Source organism: Copidosoma floridanum, unplaced genomic scaffold, assembly GCF_036245765.1.
Source record: "Copidosoma floridanum isolate Cflo_tuat_1 unplaced genomic scaffold, Cflo_Japanese_pri ptg000030l, whole genome shotgun sequence".
NCBI classification, from domain to species: domain Eukaryota; kingdom Metazoa; phylum Arthropoda; class Insecta; order Hymenoptera; family Encyrtidae; genus Copidosoma; species Copidosoma floridanum.
In genome coordinates, this window is record NW_028321907.1 from 42,025,156 (window position 1) to 42,040,956 (window position 15,801).

Genomic DNA, 15,801 nt, shown 5'->3' on the forward strand with positions numbered 1-15,801 from the left:
AAGGTTATTGTTTTGTGGAAAAATACTCTTTATTTATAGTGGAACGTACACAGGCTGCGAGGCAGCAAATAAACACATTAACGTCGCGTCGAGTCTCCTTTGTTCTCCTCTTCTCTCTTCTTCGTCTTGTTGAGCGAGTGGCGGCTCACACGTCTTGCTTGGCGGTCGGCTCGAGCACGATTGATGGTAGCGCGCAGCACCGAGCGCCTTGGCGGAGAGAGCGATCGGGGCGCGGGGGGGAGTACTCGGCAGGACACGACCGCGCAGCCAGCGCCCTCGTGGCCGAAAAACTCACATACCGCCCGCCTTGCTCCCGGAGCGACAATCAAACGCCGCCCGCCGAAGGAATCTGGGCATCAGATGAAACAGTCGCCGATGGCGGCGTCTTAGCGAGATCTGGGACCGGAAGCAATGCAAGCTTGGCGACGGGCCGCAGGTACTCCCCGGTGGCTGTTTTTAGAGTGGCCGCATGGACGAGACCATCGGGTCCTGGATGAACGTGGGTGATGCGGCCAAGAGGCCAGCGCCCATCCGTCCGAAGTAAAGTTGAGTCGAGAAGAACCACGGTGTCACCCACGGCAAAGTTCCGGCGAGGGGTACGCCACTTCGGTCGCTGCTGGAGTGTGTTCAGGTACTCTCGACTCCAGCGAGACCAAAACTGAGCTCGAATCGCCCTGACGAGGTCCCAATGAGCGAGAGTGTCCAGCCTTTCCGATGGGGGCCCAGCCTGGATGACGGCATCAAGAGGGGCGCCGATAAGGAAATGGCCCGGAGTGAGGACATCAAGGTCTCCCAAGTCGTTGGAGAGAGGAGTGAGCGGTCTACTGTTCAAGACCATCTCAATGCCAATGAGAACAGTCAAAAACTCTTCGTAGGTCAGGTGCCGAGAGCCCATGACGCGTTGGAGGTGGCCCTTAACCGACTTGACACCCGACTCCCAAAGACCACCAAAATGAGGCGCCCCAGGCGGGATGAACTGCCACGAAACACCTTGATCAGTGAGCGTTCCAGCAACAAGCGCCCAGTCAATCTCCGCGTCCTGAAGAGCTTCGCGCAGCTCGAGGTCGGCCCGTCGGAAGCAAGTGGCGTTATCACTCCACAGCTCGGCCGGGCGTCCACGGCGACCGGAGAAACGGGTGAGAGCGCCGAGAAAAGAGGCCGTTGAGAGATCGCCAACGAGCTCGAGGTGCAACGCCTTCGTCGTCAAGCACACAAAGACCGCAATATATCCTTTGGTGGTCCGGACGCCTCGTCCGCGCAAAGCGAGCACGTGGAAAGGGCCCGCGTAATCAACCCCAGTGCGACCGAAGGCTCGACAAGGAGTGACCCAAGAGGCTGGTAGAGGGGCCATAAGCTGGGTGGATGCCCGCACTTGCAGCCGGGTGCAGATGATGCAACGGCGCAGGTGGGCCTTGATTCGTGTCCTGTTACCGATAATCCATGCCTGCCGGTGCACATATGCGCTAGTAAGCCGGAAGCCACCGTGGAGGGCTCTGGAGTGCGCCCGGGCGATGATGAGTCGAGCCAGAGGAGAGGAACCGGAGACAATTAGCGGATGCTTCTCCTCATAGGTCAGCGACGAATGTGCGAGCCGCCCGCCGACGCGCAAGATCCCATCGGCATCCAAGAATGGAGAGAGGGCCGTGAGCGGGCTTGTTTTTGGTAACTGCTCACCCCTTTGCAGTCGAATAACCTCCGCCTCGAATGCTGGAGCTTGACTCAGACGGACACAAGCCAGGAAAGCGGCGTGGAGCTCGGTCGGCGTTGGTGGCGAGAGCACGGGGAGAGCGGGCTCGCGATGGAGACGGCGCCGAATCCACCGCCGCACACGAACGAGCAATTGCGTTAGGACGTGGAGACTGGAGAATTGCTCAAGCAGGTCGAAGCTGGACGGTTGAACGGTGCAGCAACTGATGAGAGCCGGCGCTGCAGACGGGGTGAGGGGATAAAACTGGAGAGGAAGAGTAAACCACTTTCGTATCAGAAAAAAAATTTCGAGCCCCCCGAGTCACGCAACATAAAGAACTTTGTTCTAAAAATATAAGAAAAGCCTTTTATTACTATAAAAATACAATGCAGTGTTCGTATATCGAAGGAAATTAAGAGATTAACTGGAAAGTTTGAATCTAGTTGAATACTATTTGAACTTTCATGTAAACGAACTATTTTCGGCTTACGAAAGTAAGAATTTGTATTTATCAAGATGTTTCTACTACGTATTTAGTTTATTCAGTAGACATGTATACTTATTGTTATTTACGTATGAAAGAATGTAGCAGAAACACTTTTGAATCCACAAAAATTAAAAGATATTTCTGTACGGAGTCACATGGGTGAAAAAATCCTACTGTTGGCCAACATAACCTTAGCAGCTTTTTTCGGATCATCATGCCTCTGTTCTTTTACTCATTGTACTTAATTTCAATAAGAGAGTAAAATGTTATGAAAGTACTTTTTGTTAATGCTAGACAGATCAAGTTCAATTTGCACTTTTATTAAAAATATTCGTATCCTAATAGTTTTTTTAATTTACCAATTGAATTAAATTTTTTCATTTTAGTAAGGCATTAATTTTTATTTCACTTAATAATGCTGTCCAACATATTTTCCCTATACGTTCTAGACTAACGTTATTTAAACTTCACATGCTACTTTTTTTCCAAGCCAGGAATTATGAAACCAGACAGGATACTTTTCTCTGTATGCAAAAACTAGTTATACTACAAAATACGTCTGAACTGTTGATTATAGACGATTGAGTGGCACACCTTTGTTGTTAAATGTTTTGTTTTTTTAATTAAAAAAAATATGTTATAGTTATCTACATCCACTTATTCTTTTTTTTTTTTTAAGATCTTTTACCTAAAAGCCACTAAATCCATCGTCTCTACCATTATTTCGTCTGTCACGAGTATTTAAATAAGTAAATCTATCTGATGGACCAATAATGAAATTGAATTTTATCATATAACATATTTGTTTATTCAATTTGTGTTGTAAAAAATATTTTTATTTTTTCCAATTACGAACCAATAAAAATTTTTTTCTGTTCCAGGTTTGCAACGAAAGAGTAGTTTTTTATGCAACTGGCTTTATTAAAAAACCAACTACTTACACGGTTCTTTGCAAACTCTTAGCTTTTCCACTTGGTCTACCTAGAAAAGTGGTCCTTAGTTTGAAAAAAGGAGATCCACTCTTAAAATTTTTAAACCATCAGTAAGTATTTTTTGATGAATATATGTTAATTAAAAGTCATACTATTTTTTTTTTTCAGCATACAGAAATACAGAGAAAATGGTTTACTATCTTGGGAAAAAAAATCACATTTTTTAATAAAAGATACCGAAAAAGATCAATCAACTCCACAATTAAGTACTACCGACATCATTCCATTGCTAGTGTTATTGATTAGTGGATTTGTCATAAGCTTTATAATTTTTTTATTCGAAAAGTATTACAGACACTTAATATTATATTTAGTAAAAAAACCTTGTAAGAAGATCAAAAAAATTAGGAAAACTAAGAAAACCAATACTTTATACAACAATGGCAAAAAGTTTTCAGTTTATTCTCAATACAGGGATGTGCAACCACGCCCTCCGTGGCCTTATACCCCATAAAAAGCATTTTTTAACAAAAACGAAAATAAGCCTTAAATCTAACGCATATATGATTTATCTCAAGAAATGGAGTAAATCACCATTTTTAGTATAATTGTAATATTTTATAGTTTATTGAATTTTATAAGAACGTAGCAAATCAAAAACGAATAAATTTAATATTAAGAGGAAAGCTGAGTACCCTAAAATTGTCTGATAGAAGTACGATGATTAAATGTATTCAAATTTTGCTTGTAAGTGAATTAGTGGTGATACTTGGTGTGGATTTAAGAAAGAAAAAAGTTTTTTGTAGTGGAAATGTAGACATCATATAAAAGTTTTTGTTAATTATGAAGAAACAATAAAAAAAAGTTCAAGTATGAATCAGACTTTCATTTATGACAAATTAGTCAGTATTTTTTAATTCGTAGTTACTCGTTTTCATCACCGAATTACAAAAATTACAACAGTAATCATATTAAAAGAGAATGATCAGATTAGTGTTTTCATATTATTTCATGGATCCATTATCAACTTTTTTCTTTTATATTTATAGACGGCTAACAAAGGATTCCAACTGTCCTTTGTCGATTCTTCGAAAGATTATAGACAAAATAGGTCAGTTTTTGCTTAAAATCTACTTGCAATATGACTCGTGAAATGATTTAAATAATTTAATTAATAGGCTTAGTGCTACAAAATCTCCAATAAATTTTGTTTATAGTTGTTGATAAAAAATTAAATAAATAATGAAATTAAAGTTCAACCATTATACGTTCTGAACTAATTTTTTTAATTTATTTTTTTTTTATTCGTTTTTCAAGTTTCTGTTTTACTGAGCTATATGGATGCAATACTTATTTTTATAGAGCTTCGTTCTTCCTGTGGGTCTCGTAACCCCTTTATTACCTGAAAAATTTTGATTCTTTATTCTCATCTCATGTTTAAAGAACTTCGTTCTTACCGTGGGTCCCATCACCTATTTATACCCGCTAATTTGTTTCTTGTAATTTCTTTAATTTTTAAAAATTACCTTTATTTTTTAATTTCTTTTATTTCATTTATTATTAAATCTTTTTTATTTGATCTTCTTGTTTTTTTTTTTTTATTTATTTCATTTTTATTATTTCATTGAATTTTTTATGTCTTCGCACCTTTTTTTGATTTTCATTTTTTTTTTTTTTTTATTTTTAATTTCATTATTTCTTGAACCTAAATTTTTTCATTCAATTATATTTAAATAAAACATTAATTGTTTGGTGCAGCCTCCCAAGACACGCGACATAAAGAACTTCGTTCTTAAAATTAATTAATAAAATGACATCATTGTATCCTTTTATTTTTTACGTAATCTTTTCTTTCACTGAGGAAACGTATAATTCAAAATTTAAAACACTTTAAAGTGTCTATACTTCAACAGCTGCCTCATTCCGTGGAGGAAAACGAATATACAAGATGTCGTCGGAGTCGAATCCTGCCTCGACTCTATTCAAATCACACTGATCTGGGATGTCAAACGTCTTAGTGGCTTCGTTGAGTTGATTTTTCTTGGTACCCTGAACTAATACCAATTTTCCTCTGACCTGAAAAATTAAAGCATTGTATTAATTAACAAGAATGAACAGGTAGATGGAGAACGTGATAAAAGCTTTTTGTTAACTACGACAAAACTTGTTGAAATTGCTTTTTATTCTGACCAGATTACATAGAAAAATACGTTTACGAACAAACGCACCTGCTCTGTTTGTTACTAAATAAATGCTGAAAATTGATGAGATTTTCTTTTTTAATTTTAAGTGTATCTTTTTTTTAGGTACCATATTAAAAATGTCCAACGATAACTTTTTGTTATTTGTTTATCTACCAAAGGATACTATGATTAGTTTGTTTACTGCAAAGTAATACCTAGTGTAAAAAGTGCGAAAATTTCTATCAAGAAATTCGAGTTTTTAAATTTCATTAACTTATTCATTACTTAATCAAAAATCTTTAAGATTTAAAATTCATACCTGAACTTTGATGTTTTACATTTAACCGAATGGCAACCAGTTTTACTTGATAGAGTATATTTTAATACGAATAAAAAATGTCAATGACGTATTTTTAGCAAGTATTTTATCACTATTGGTAGCGTACTTTATTACGATTGCCTAAATTCTATTCGTTGTTTCGACTCAAATAATAAATTCTCCTACTTTTGCAGAATATTTTTTGTTGATTTACGTAAATTAATACATTTTTATACACATTAATATCAATTAAAAAATATTGTACTTCAACACTTGACGTGCTGTACTCATTTCGGAACGATACGTTGTATGCATTTATTTGTTTAAGGTCTTTTTTTTTAACAGTATAACTTTCTTAAAAGCGTTACTTTCTTAATTTCTTGAATTTAACGACAGCAGAAAAAAATGAATAGTGTTAATAAATTTTATGGCATACTGTCGAAAAGTTTATTCCTAATTCAAAATGTGTACTACATTTCGGTTGTATATTGACAACCCTTTTAAGCAAAAAGTAAGCAAAAAGTAAGCTTGCTTTCTGCTTGAAAAGGGTTGTCAATATACAACCGAAACGTTGTACACACTTTGGATTAAGAATAAACTTTTCGTCAGTATGCGATAAAATGCATTTACATTATTTAGCGTTACTTTCTGTTGACACTCTGCAGCCACTCATTCCTAGACGACTCATGAGTGCTTACAGTTTTTGCTTTGACGAAACTATAAGGCACACATTAAGGTTATCTAAAAAAAACGGTTTCTTTAAGTAAAGATGAGGATGAGGATGTGATAGGGGAATCTCAGAGAATAGAGCACAAGATAATTAAAATCGTTAATGATCATACTAGTAGTTGCGACAGCCACTACATTCCGAACCCAAAAAATCAAAAAATATAAAATATTTTTTGTTATTCATACATGTTTTTCTCATAACATGAAGAAAATTTTAAAATGTTTTTTTCAGATCCATAAAGAATATAACATATAATGTTAAAAAACAGTATAAATTAATTACAATACGTTTTCATTAAGCGCCATAATTTTTTTATTTAGCAAGCAGACACCCTAATGCATAGCATGTCATAGTATTCGCAAGTATAATCTTTTTTGCTCAGTTATTGGTAATGAATGTAACAATTATGAATTTAAATAAGTATCTAAAAATATTTAGCCGAAATAGATGAATTCTTTTAAGATTGAAAAACAGCTCAAGATAAACAATTGTAAAAAAACATGAAAATGATAGTAAGTATCGTTAAAAGCACGTTGATACAGTTATTATAATTTTTAATTCGTATAAAAGTATACTTTATTGAGTAAAATTGGTTGCGTTACAGTAAAATGTAACAATTCAACAAAAAGTTTTAATAATTTATTTAACAATCTTACATAATGGAATTTTCTAAAAAATTGGAGTCAGAATTAAAAAAAAAATTTAATTTATTTTAAATCAAAGTCCTTTGCGTCATTAATAACATTCATTCATAATAACATAATAAGACTTGATCCAGAGCAGCCAAATAAAATTTGAAATAAATAATCGTTTTGTGATGTCATTTTCCATATAAGATAAAAATCGTTTTGTATGGTTCAGGATCCCTATAAGTGGTAACAAATTTTTAATGTTTAACTCTTTCTATTAAAAATGTTTAAATTCATAAATTTGTAAAATTAAAATTTTAAAAAGCGATTTTCGTACTTTTTTGCCCTATAACTTTTTAAACAGTAGGTGTGATATGATTTTACCAACATAAATTGAAAGATAATCACATATTGAACAAATTATATCTAGTTATGTTTTGGACTCAAAGGTTAAAAAAAAAAAGATTTTAAACGAAACTGTTTATTTAGATCTTATTTACTTAATTATTAAAGTTTGAATAACATCAACTTCATGCACATTTTCGACACTTCTTAACAAAAAATTCATTAATTTGATGATTTTTCTGCTCCCTGGAAATCTTCATAGACTATTCTACCTAATTTTAGGATAACTAATACAAAACATAAATGCTTAAAAATTTATTAAAGAAAAAGACAAAGAAAATACAGTTAAAAGTCTATTAAATTATATGGAATACACTACAATTCTGAGTATAAAAATATCCTCTCTGAAACAATATTGTGTACATAGGTGGTACAATTATCGTATGGATTAGTATACCAACATTGATTGAGCATGGGTTCAGTTATTATTTTAATATTTAATAAATTAACGGTTATAAACAATATATAAGCGCACAATTCAATAATAATAATATATAGGCTGGCCAGTAAAAGACTGAACTCTTTCATCAGATCTTTTTTTTATTATTAAAAGTCAACTTCCTACTGCTTACGCTAATTATATCTCAAACATAACGCTCACACACTTAGTTCTGGTCTTTATTGAGCTCAAAATGTAATTTTATCTAATAAATAAGAAAACCATCTTGTAATACCGTTATTTTCAATAAAGTCGTAGTACATGCCAGTGAATGTCTCTTTAGGACGTTCATCACACATAGATTTCTTTGAACAGGTATTATTCACATCGAACATTCATTCGAAATAATGTAAAAAAACGCCCCGAAAACTTGCTGATTTTTTAACTTTACCCTTTTTTTATGTGTAGTTTTAAAAAATAGCATTTAAACATGTAACTTTGTGAAAAAACAACGTAAAATTGCATTTATACGATCTTTAGAAATCTCCTTATTTCTTTTGGTATAAAAGATTACTTTTGGATAAACTTGCACAATTATCAAATGGATCCACGAGTTGGTTCTTAAATTGACTTAAAGGAAGGGGATCAAGTGTGCGTAAAAACGTATGCGTGAGTACATCCACATGAGAAAAACAATGGCCAGCTTAGCTACTCTAAATCTTAAAATTGGGACAGCTTGCAGCAGAGTGGGTAAGAGCCTTTTTGTTTCAATTGATTAGAAGGAAAAAAAACAACTGATAAAATTTAAAATGTCTGGTGTAGTGTGGTTGCGTTAGGTGGTGTAGAGTGGACCGGAAGTACGTCACGGTGGGTGAGGCGAAGTGGAGAGAATGAAGCAAAATCCACTTCTGTCATACCATTTTCTCAAGGCAACTAATCAGAAACCGTTGATTTGTCCTCATGCGTAACGCTCCTATAAAGGTATAACTTAAAAAATTTTGATACTTACAATGACCTTAATAGTGTCTTTGTCGAATTCCGTACAGTCGAACTCCTCCTGATGGACCCTCTTTTGAAAAAAGAAAATTTCATTGAATTTTGAAAAAAAATCTTACAGAACTTCAGGTATATAAATGCAATTTTAAAATGGACATACCTTATCGCCAACAGATAAAGGGTAATAATCTTTGCTTGGTATCAGGTCCAATTGTCTTGACTCTCCAGTAGCGTTCCTGGAAGACATAATCAGACAAGCCTCACGGCCGGAATAAGAAAGGCCAGCCTTCTTAAGATCTTCTTTATTTTGGTCATAAACGTCAAGCATCAGTTGCGTCTGCTGCATATCATCGGACATTTTCCACAAATAATGTGATATAACTGCTTAGGTGATAGGCGAGAAAAGTCTCACAAGCAACTAACGAACAATGAAACGATTTCCAGTGTTGCTGCTGTACGTGTAGCGTTCATGACATCACTATCGTTCATAATTGATACCCGTTATCTCGTCTACTAAAAGTTTCCGTGGCTAACTTTGTTAGTGATACTCGCTAGTGTGCGCTTAGGTACGTGTTTTGTTGTAGAAAAATAGCTAATACAATTGTCTATTTATTTTTGCTGCTTACTAAAACTTTTTTTTTAAAGCCAAAGGTTTATAATACGGTTCTCCATTCCGAACCTTTAATAATTACTGTTAGAAGGTATGTGTGTAAAAAGGTACTATGGACATCTCTTACGTACGCGTGAGTGTCAAAATAAGGGTAAAACTCGTTAAAATCGTCACCTTCACCAAAAGCCATCTCAGCGCAGTGGGTTGGAAAGTTCTTTGCTATCAAAATTATTTACAAAATCTCTTAAAACTGCTCCAACAACAAGAAATGTCATCTTTCGATAGAGATACATTTTTGATGAACGTACACTAACACGATTCTCCAAAGATAACATTGCGAGGGACGTGAAGAAGCTTTATCTCCTTGGCGAAAGGGACCGATGTTTGCGTGTTTACGTGCTACGTAAAAAAAGAAAGAAAGAAGAAAATGTTACACTATAGTCGATCGAAGCTTGGTTAGAAATTGCTTCAATTTTTGCGACTTTTCAGGTCAGCTCTTTATGATAGAACCCGCACTCCTTCAGACAAGCTAGAACTCAACGATAAATATTCTTACAAATGAGATAAAATGAGTAACTTTATAGCATTATTTTATAGTTTTAATTGGCAAGAATAAATTTATTTGAATAACAAATCAAATAACAAACTCCATTAAAATGCTATCTTTACGGTGTTGATAAAATTTTGTCCCTACTTTCCATTCCAACAGTGTCAAATTCTGTTGCATACATCCACTGTAAAGATTGCTGTAGTAACATCACTATGCTTAGCATAGGTAAAATAAAGACCTATGCTCAGTATAGGGATTTTACTATCGGTTTGTAAAATGTTTTTCCCGGACAGTAAAATTAAATGTCAAGATAGTAGTTTTTACCGAAGCCGAAATCTTCAGAAATTTTTTGCGATACTGTAGTAATTTTACCATCCCAAGCGTACAAGTCATATCTTCGATATGAGAAGCACTACCGTACTGTTCGTAGTTCCTTTTTTACTAAAAGGGTTATGTTCTTATTTCTTTACATTACAGACACATCGTCACACACAATTGAGAAACGTGATGATTTGTAGAGATCCGAAATATTTAGCTATTGGTCTACTAAGGTGTATACCCACGATGTCATGAACTGATACATAACCTGAAAAGTGTTTACTTTTCAGAATGCTTTCGCTATATACAAAATATACCTAATACTTACTGATTACAAATTTGTAAGAGCACTGATGATAAATTTACTTTTAATTCTTATCACAATTATTCATTATAGTGCGAGAGCGTAAAGCACGAACCGTAAATTAGGTAGAAACATACATGTACATTTATGTAGTCAATGCAAGATTTCCTTCCCCCAATCGAGAGTAATAGCTGCATGTAACTTTAATACTAGATAATACTTTTATTATCTCGTGTAATTTGGATCAATGTACTTTTACATTTGGAGCGCAATATTACTATTATCTCGTATTTTTCCGAGGGATGTTAAACGTATTTTCACTATCGGAACGTAAAATCTTTATCGTCTTGTAATTTAAATAGCCGATTGTATTTATCATGCAGCTAGTAAAATTGACATGCTGAGCAAAGGACTTACCGTTACCTATGCTGAGCATTTTGATTTTAATAGCGGATAGTAATATCAATACATTGCTAGTGAAATTACGATGCTCATGACATAGTTTTCGCTATCAGATATCAAAATCACTGTACTCAGGATAGAAAAAAAAGTTACTATGCACAAGTGATTTTACTACAGCATTTTTTACAGTGTAGGCTCTGAGTACATATTTTATTTATTAACCTCGTCTAAGCTACCTAGTAGATTGCAAACTCTTTTACAGTAGAGCACAAAATATACCCCTATGCGGATAAACGATCAAACTTATCTAGTCACTTACCGCTTGAGTTGTCATTAAATGCACACGCTACACGAAGTCATTGTCACAATAAAGACTAGTCATGTGCATTTTTACTTCTGCCTTTAGGTACTAACAGTTACATGCAAAAAACTTCAAAATCACCAAATCACAATTGATTCAGTTGCTTTGTTATTTGCACATCCCATTTTTTCCGAATGCACTACCTACTTATTACTTTCATAGCCAAATATTTCCTACTTTTTACCTTAAAATAAATAATAACTTGCTGCAAGACGGTAAACAGTGATCAATATTACTCGGAAGCAAATAGTTCTCCACTTGTATCATTGAGTAGTTCTATGCAATAAGAAAGCAATGCTTTATTTTTTTTTTCAAGCATGTTTATCTTGTTTCCGAAACAGTCTTCTATTATGCTGGAATGATCGCTGGTTTAATTGTTTCGTCTATTTTTGATGGGACTGTGCAAATGTTTGCAACGATTGAATTTAAGTTTTTCTCGAACTTTGAGTGCAAAACTACATGCGAAAAATTAACTATTCTGGCTGCATAGTTTAAATGAATGGCTTTTAATATTTAGTTAATCGAGGAACTTTGAAAGAAACCGCTCGTCTAGTTAACATCATTAGAAATGAAAAGTCCAGAAGTTGTCACAACCAAAAGCTTAGAGTTACTTGAATAAAGGGGATGCTAATGACGAGTTTAGCTAAGAGTTGTAGAGTCAAATGTATCTGTCAGTCTACGTTATCGTCTAAATTTTCATAGCTATCGTGTTTTTCCGACATTAAGGCATGTCTGATATGTTTTTTTCTTACACTATATTTGGTCCCGAATGTAAGACATACATACCTTCGAATTAGGACAAGCCCAAGGACATGCCCTGTATTACGTCTCCACTCTAATTATTTAGGGACTCATGCCATATACTCGAAACATGTCTTATTGTAAGAAAATCCAGTAAAAGTAATATCACACATATGTATGGAGGAATTACATAACGAGTGGTCAGTTGTCACAGCTTTCGTTTCTTGTTTGTTGTGAACGCATACCTCAGTTTACTAAGAAAAATTAAAAGAGCTCTCGATTTTCTATTCCATTTACACTTTTTTTGCAAGTGTGGGCTCTCGAATAACAGTAGTCATACCTATATAAAATTTCCAATACGTTTTTAAAAATAGGAGACGATTGTGTACCTCTGGAACCTATCGTGTACGTAAAACTGCGGCATTAAAATCTCTCGTTGTGTACGCTTATATCGTATTTTCATTGTTATACCCAGTCAAATGAGGCAGGATGTTGCAGCTCGACATTTGGCATAAACAAAAACGACATTATTATACTTATATAAATATTGTATTTATACCGGAAAACTCATGGGGAACACTTAAGAAGGCTCTTGCGATCTGCTAAAATCTATATTCTGGTAAGTTTGATCGATACAGTTAAAATTATCAAGTAAGAGACGACAGCGTGTTTTTTTCATGAATTTAAGACAAAGACGTTAACAGCTACTGACATTCAACTCAAATTTTTTAAAATAATCTTCATTTTTTTCAATATTATTTAAAAACTTTTTCTTCAAAATATTTATATTTTTTTCGAGAAAGCATGATGTTACACGTGGATTACACGCAATACGTAATGTCTAAAAGTACGGCTCCCTAATATTAATATGACGGTAAGCAAACTTTGGCAGGGACTATCTTAAAAGTTTTCTAAATAGCAGATAGAAATGTGGGTGCCGTCAGGTTAATCATATTTTTTCCTTTTAAAAAACCACTTGTTTATTGTGCAATACTTATGCAAGAAATCAATTCAGATTTCTGACTTATCGTAAAAAAGGCACACCCTTTTCATAAAATTAAAACATGTACGCAAATAGTTGCTGTTCCTGAGAGTTTTCAGTTTGTAAAGAATAGAAACATTAAGTATTCTATTATTTTCAACTAGACTTTCTCTTTCGTAACTTATTTAATCTCCAGTAGTGAAAAGTAGATCAAATCAGATTCTATAACAAGTAGGTAAGTCAACATGTCTTTACTAATACTAGTTTCCCGTTAACCATCTGCGAAAAAATCTTTGTCTTGTAAGGATATTGACATACTACATATGAAAGATTATTACATAGATTGGACACTTATTATTGAAATATCAAAAGACACCCAAAATATCGAAAACTTGGGGAAAAAGCATTTTGTCGAGCTTGCGTTAACCAAAGTAGGGTAGAAGAAAAAAAGCTCACGAGTCGAAGTTAATTGGCAGTTGAATGTGGAGAGTAGGAGGAAAAGTAGCTCGTATTTGCTGCGAGTGGATACGTGGCCTCACCAAACATTGTACTTGGTGGGAGCAGTGGACGTCAATGTTCGATTAGCTTGGTGTTGTTGTGGTGGTGTTAGTCACGATTTCGGGGATGGCTCAATGTATTATTTACTTTGTGCTGTAGTATTGATATTCAAAACCTCTGACGCATGTATTGGCTCATTTTATGGAACATTTCTCGGGGTGCGCAGAGAATCATATAGAAGTATGAGTAGCAATGAAAAAATACAATGATTTTTATTAATTTCGTTTTAAAAAGTGCCAAACATAGATAGCTTTTACATTTTTGTTTACGACTTGTACTCCTCGGATATACAATTTAACTTATAAATTACAGGAGTATTATCTTTTTCTGCAAAAAATGCAGAAACCAATCTGGTTATGCTGGAAAAAGTCAACATTTTATATTGCAATCACAGTTTTTGATTGTATCTAAATAATTAGTTGAGATACATGTAGCACTGTAAAAGTGACAAGAGCTATTTGAATAAAGTGTACTGATTCTCTTTGAGATTGTATCTTAAAAAATTGTTTTCATAAAATTGTTATCTTGAAAAAAGTTTTTTACAAAAACTACAATTAAATGTAACTTTTAATTTTATCAATACTTTGAACCAGATTTAAAAAATAACAAAAATAAACTATATTAATTTGTAAATTATTATTTAAGTAGACAGTGGAAAATTTTTATACGCTTATCTAACAATGCATGAGAAGTGCATAACTCAACATTATTTCGGTTCTGTCTGTCTATTACTTTATTGATATGTATTTTTTATACCCGAAATTAAAAGCTTATCCCATAAAAATTAAATAGTAGTTAGTAAAACTATCGCTTCATATATTTTCATGTTCTCATTCTAAATGTTCCAAAAAATATTGTAAGAACAAATGAGCTTCTTTCGAAAAAAAGTAAGTATTTTTTAAAAAATAAAAAGGAAAAGGTAGATTTATTAAAACTTATATGTATATCAGGTAAACAATAACATTACTTTTTTAATGAAGCTTTAAAATATGATTTTAAATTGATACTTAAATTAATATTTCAGTTTTAGCAATAACTATTATAAAAGTAGTGGTAATCTCAAGAAGAAATTAATGTACTATAGTACAAGATACAATAATAACCTTGAATACGTGTAATAACCTTGAAACTTTATAATTATTTTTCAAAAAGATAAAATTTAAAAATTTAAAAGAAAATTAATTTTACGAAACGGTACTCAACATTAATAATAAAATTTATAAGCATTCAATTTTAAAATAACCTGAAAATCCAGCCTAATTATAAATATTTGTTTAATTTTAAAGTTTTGAGTGCATATAAATTTTTACACTGAAATTTTTCTAGTGCTTACAAAAAGTTAAAGCTTATTTATAACCCTTTTGCTTTATCGAAAAAAACTTGTATCGAATACCACTAACTCTCTGAAAAAGTATCAAGGATCGCAGCACGTTCGCACTCAACACTTCGATAAAAAAATATTTTGTCTTACGATGCAGGGTTATGTGAAAAGTGATTGTAACTCGCAGAAGAAAAACAAAATTCCTTAGATCACGAGCATTTGACACATAAGGCAAAGCCAAAAGCATACGTTACATAAACAGATACTATTTTTCACAAATTCGGATACGTGCGTTTTCTTATAATTTAATTTGAGCCTCCTAAGTTTATTTTCTAATAACCGCTTCGCTTATCTTCCTTAGTTCTTTTGTGACCTAACATCTGATCGACAAACATGTCCGCTGAACGGCGCGCATCAATATAAATGGCAGGAGGTGTGGGTCAAGGGAAAAAGAAAAAATAGTTTGTTTACTAATTCAGTACAATCATTTTGATTATAATCGAATGCCTTTTTGTCTTGCTACTCTCTTGGGTTATAGTTTAAAAATGTTTGTCATTTAACATCATCACAGTCCTCGACACAAATTAAAAAACCGTTTACTTAGTCTTCGGGACCCTTTGGCGCAGGACGTAGTCTTTAAAGTAGCTGAGGAAAGTCTCTGCTACGACTTACTTTAATATTTCGTGTATTATTTGTATTCTAGAAAGTCTAAGTGGGTCATCTAATAAACGTGCATGAAGCTTTTGACGTACACTTGGATTTTCTGTTAAAGTTGTTGAAAGAAATTGTAAGCTTCAAAAATGCTGTTCTTATAACTTAAGTTTTTTTTTCAAGATGACTTTATGCGATGTATAAGGAGTTGTAAAATAAAATAAGTGAAAAAGAAGATTAAAATTTCATCTTAAAT

General features: G+C 33.8%; 2 protein-coding genes across 3 annotated transcripts; both read right to left on the reverse strand.

The window, feature by feature from the left end:
- Nucleotides 1–325: 325 nt before the first annotated feature.
- On the reverse strand, nt 326–4,575 carry LOC149373651 (uncharacterized). Its single transcript, XM_089596963.1, has 2 exons — nt 4,564–4,575; nt 326–1,951 (listed from the first exon to the last, which is right to left on the reverse strand). Exons 1-2 carry the CDS (start codon nt 4,573–4,575, stop codon nt 326–328), a joined length of 1,638 nt encoding a protein of 545 aa, XP_089453089.1.
- A 329-nt stretch (nt 4,576–4,904) lies between these two features.
- LOC149373652 (uncharacterized) lies at nt 4,905–9,178 on the reverse strand. 2 transcript variants are annotated; one of them, XM_089597048.1, is made up of 3 exons: nt 8,908–9,177; nt 8,761–8,820; nt 4,905–5,182 (listed from the first exon to the last, which is right to left on the reverse strand). In XM_089597048.1, exons 1-3 carry the CDS (start codon nt 9,103–9,105, stop codon nt 5,006–5,008), a joined length of 435 nt encoding a protein of 144 aa, XP_089453174.1. In that variant the 5' UTR covers nt 9,106–9,177; the 3' UTR covers nt 4,905–5,005. The 2 variants fall into 2 exon arrangements, with proteins under 2 accessions (XP_089453174.1, XP_089453175.1); XM_089597049.1 differs by lacking the exon at nt 4,905–5,182 and adding an exon at nt 7,119–7,204 and having other exon boundaries at nt 8,908–9,178.
- Nucleotides 9,179–15,801: the final 6,623 nt, after the last annotated feature.

Bases quoted from the DNA above. Each gene is read 5' to 3' on its own strand.
- LOC149373652 (XM_089597048.1), bottom strand. From the start codon at position 9,105: ATGTCCGATGATATGCAGCAGACGCAACTGATGCTTGACGTTTATGAC. The intron at 8,821-8,907 runs GTATGTCCATTT...TTTTTTCAAAAG, and splicing joins CTTTATCTGTTGGCGATAAG to AGGGTCCATCAGGAGGAGTT. The intron at 5,183-8,760 runs GTAAGTATCAAA...TTAATTTTTCAG, and splicing joins AAGACACTATTAAGGTCATT to GTCAGAGGAAAATTGGTATT.